Here is a 4286-nt window from a genome sequence, read left to right as displayed (position 1 = left end):
AATTTCCGATCAGCAGGTGAAGGAGGATCCAGGGAAAACGGAGAATGAGAAACTGTACAAGTAAAAATGTTGAGAAGGGGAGATGTTTGTGGAAAAGGAAGAGGCAAGAGCTTTCCTCGCTCTTTCTTCAGTTATTGTGCTTCAGCATCATTCTCCATGATTAAACTCCTGAGCTCCTTATTAGGCCAGCCCCATTTTCAACGCAAGGTTTTGGCTCAAGTCAAGAAACCCATTTTATTGATTGGTTAATTGTCAGTGATGATGGGATAACCCCTAGCTCCAGTCTATATCTAAAATGAAATGTTTAGGTGTCTATGTTTTGTCTCCAAGCAAGTTAAAGTGAGACAAATGAACTTAAGCGAAGATCTGAAGAGCTTGCTGGTTGAAAGTGAAGCTCTTCATAGCTCATTTCACCCAGTCAAAATATTATTCTAACTCGAAATTGTGTTTTACTCCACCTGGCACCGATCCAGCTGAAGTTTGATAATTCCTTTACTGTGCATTCGTAGAAGATGTTGGAACTCTGTCGGCATAGAGTGGACATGTAGTTTGGGCAACTCATTGTCATAGTAGTGATGTTGTACGGCTTTACCTTCAATACTTTTTGCAAAGGGCCAGAAACCATAAATCCACACTTCGTCACACAGTTCCACTGCAAGGCTTATAATCATTAAGCCAGTGGAGAGACGGTTCACTTTAATGCCTTTGGAAAGCCAAAACTTGCTCAAGTCTTGCATGTACTTGGGGTGAAAAAACACAACTTTCTGCTTTGCCTGGAAATCTTCAAGTGTATAAAGAGCCCTGAAACTGAGAGCCGTGTTCTGGGCGTAGGAAAAGGCAGGAAAGAGGAGAAGGGCTTCATTGTAGACAATGGTGTCAGTATAAAAAGATTTTCTCCTATTGAGGAGTCCTGCATATCTGTCAGAGAAAATAAAAGCATTCACTTTTACTTCACAATATTTTTATTAGTTCAATATGCAGCATCTCCCTTACCCCTTTACCAATAATATTTAACTACCACTACCTATCCCTACTTCTGTACGCATCCTATTTACTCCATTCAACATGGAAGCAATACCAACTACTTCTAAACTTCTAGTTAGAGTAATCATTTGATTAGAACAATCTATACACTGTGCCTGCTTTAAACATCTGCAGAGGAACTATATTTCAGATGAGAGACTGAACTGAGGCCCTGCCTGCCTATCAGGTAAAGATATGTGAAAGATATCAGAATTCGATGAAGAGCTTTCTATTAGTTCACTTTCCTCTGCAGTATGTCCAATTTCACCCTGTAAAATAGATGAAAGCTCACTTGTTGACAATCTTTTGCAATACTCAAGTTACTGAGAAGCCCTTGCTCATTATTTCACAGAACATTAAACAAATGATCAATAAATGATCACTGAATGTCAAAAGTCCAATGCTTCTTGCCAAATTACTGGATTCAATCATTAACCAAGAGAAGCCAATGGATTTCCTCAGAGGTTCCTACTAAATAAACTGCCTTAGCCAGCAACTGGGCAGAGCCAAAGTCCCATCGCCTGGTTTGACCTTCATCTCAATACTCCTCCAGTGTTCAGAAAATCTCTGGACATCTCCCCCTCCCCCCCCCTCCAAAACAACATTGGTTGAGACACCATCTTGGGCTGGTGCATCAAGCCCAATAGCCTAAGGCAACCCGAAACATCAAGTTCGTGCTTTTCCCCCATTTCCACAAATCAATTCCCTCTTTACCCACTACAAAGGATGGAAGCATTTAAAATACGGAGCAACTAGAGGTGCTTGAGTGGCTAAAGGCGGGCTCTCACCTATTTGTAATGATGCTTGGATTTGCCGTCACCAAATTAGTTTTTATTCCAACATCTTGGGTAAACTTCCCACCCACTGGAGGGAGGTTGCACCTGGAAAAAGGACATGAATGTTGTTACGGAACAGACCAAACCCCCTCAAAATATTCAGAAGATAGCCTGAACGCTAACTTCTATTTATTTTACAGTGTTACATTCCAGATTCAATTCGATTGGTCAAACTACTGGATTTAAAACAAAATGCAACAAAAGAAGAAATTGGAATCACGTAACTCCATTGGAAAACTTTAACAGGACAATAGATACATTCTTTATTACTAATTAACTGTTGCTATAATAACATCCTATAATCACACCTTTGGCAAAAGGCAAATTCCGAAAACTAATTGTCTCAGATGTAATTCCCTGAACAGGCAGAGAACCCCTAGCTTTTGGTTATTACTGAGAGAGGGAAAAAAATAACTTTCACTTCTTCAAGACCCCAACAGCAAAGGCTGCTGCAAGCTAAAACTAAAAACCCTGCTTCTGTTGGAGCTTGACTACACCCATTCGGTATGCAACTGTTGTTCCATTAAAAAAAAAACCATGGCTTCACACATTGTTTGTTCTAGAGGCTCTGGTAGACTGCTCACTTCCTCTACCTTAAAATACACTTCAAAAAAAAGGTCAAAATACACCTCCTAAAACCACAGTATCATCACAACATTCAGTTCAAGAACTCCCCAGAAGGATTCACATTTGGGAGCTTGGGCACAGTGATCCAGCCAAATTAAAAGATTATCTTCACAGTGCTCTCCCAACACAAAGTTACTACACTCCAGAACTGATAAACAGAGGTAGGGTCTAAAGGGCTAATCTAGATTTGCTGAACAGAATTGTTCAAGGTTCAGCAATTGTTTCGGCTAGGAAACATACACTACATTTTCATAGTGCAACTAGTTACATGTACTACATCCTGGTTACATTCTTATTAGAATGTTTCTTTCTTAAAGTGACATGAGATCAACATTCATCTCTCCAAGAGTGTGTCCTGCACACAAGAGAAACCAGAGTCTTTTAGTTTTGGGTCACCACCGTGTAAATGTGGCACAGGATGCAAGGGAACTACAGGGTGTTAAATCATCTCTTTGTTTGTAATTCACTTGTGGGATATGGGTATCACTGGCTTTTATTGCCCATCCCTGGTTGCCCATGTGAAGGTGGTGGTGAGCTGCCTTCTTGAACTGCTGCAGTTCATGTGCTGTAGGTAGACCCACAATGCCCATAGGCATGATGTGGAGGAGCTGGCTCAAAGTGGACAGGATTTCCAAGAAGATCACGCATATCCACACAGACGTCAAGTTTCTGCAGAAATGCAACAAAGGAGGAAAGATACCAAAAGGATTACAGATTATGAACCCACTCAAGTCGACCTACAACACAGACTATGCTGATAGATTTTGCTGCCACACCTCTTGCAAACAATGCCCATTGGGAGGGAGAACCAGGATTTTGACCCAACAACACTGAAAGAACAGCAATATATTTCCAAGTCAGATGATGAGGGACTTGGAGGGAACATGCAGTGGACATGATCCCATGCATCTACTGCCCTTGTCCTTTCAACTTCCTAGCCCTTTACCTGTAAAACTGTACCAGCATCTATTGCTATGAAGAGAAATGAGATATGATGGGGTTATTTCATATACATCACAGAAGGCTTAGAAGAGATCTGACTGAGGTGTGAAGATCTGAGGGATATAGACAGGGTCAATAAAATGAAACTTTTCCCGTTAGTAGAGAGGTCAATAACCAGGGGTACAGTTTTACAGGTAAGGGCTAGAAGGTTGAAAGAAAATTTGAGGAAAATCTTCTCACTCAGAGGGCTGTTGGCAGCTCAACTCACTGCCTCAAAGGTTTGTAGAAATGTATTTAGTAGTATTTAGATGAGCAATTTTCATCTTTCATGAGATGTGAGCATTGCTAGAAATGAGCACTGTTGCCCATTCTTAATTGCCCTTCGGAGGGTATTAATCAGAGACTGCAGTCCATCCTGTGTAGAAATACGCCAATATCATTAAAGTTCCTCCAGAGTGAGGAGTAAATAGCTCAATTCCATCTGTCAATGCTCTCACTAATGCTTTCTTCCAATCTCTTCTGTCAGGCAGAAGATACAGAAGCTTGAACACATGCACCATCAGGTTCGAGAACAGATTATTAGACTGATGAATACATTCTCAAACTTCAAATAATGTTGACCTTGCTTTGTGCAACTCCTGTGCAGTTGTAACCGGTATGCCTTGCTTTGTATGTCCTTGCTTGCTATGATCTGACTGCTCGCAAATAAAGCTTTTCACTGTACTTAGGTACATGTGACTATAATAAATCAAAGTTTAGATCAGAGTGGTGCTGGAAAAGGACAGCACGTCAGGCAGCATCCGAGAAGCAAGAAAATCGGCGTTTCAGGCAAAAGCCCTTCATCAGGAATAGAGGCAG

General features: G+C 41.0%; 1 protein-coding gene across 3 annotated transcripts in view; it reads right to left on the bottom strand.

The window, feature by feature from the left end:
• LOC122539794 (P43 5S RNA-binding protein-like) overlaps positions 1-4286 on the bottom strand; it is a 71879-nt gene that overhangs the window by 30828 nt on the left and 36765 nt on the right. For 2 of the 3 annotated variants that reach the window (XM_043674854.1, XM_043674855.1), the window contains one exon: positions 1812-1904. The exons of the other annotated variant lie outside the window; for it this stretch is intronic. In XM_043674854.1, the coding sequence (XP_043530789.1) occupies positions 1812-1904 (93 nt within the window). The remainder of the gene's footprint in view (positions 1-1811; positions 1905-4286) is intronic. 3 annotated transcript variants of the gene reach the window in all.

The sequence above is a fragment of the Chiloscyllium plagiosum genome, chromosome 33 (genome assembly GCF_004010195.1).
Source record: "Chiloscyllium plagiosum isolate BGI_BamShark_2017 chromosome 33, ASM401019v2, whole genome shotgun sequence".
Lineage (NCBI taxonomy): Eukaryota > Metazoa > Chordata > Chondrichthyes > Orectolobiformes > Hemiscylliidae > Chiloscyllium > Chiloscyllium plagiosum.
The sequence above is the reverse complement of the archived record's forward strand: the minus strand, read 5'-3'. Positions and strand labels throughout refer to the sequence as shown.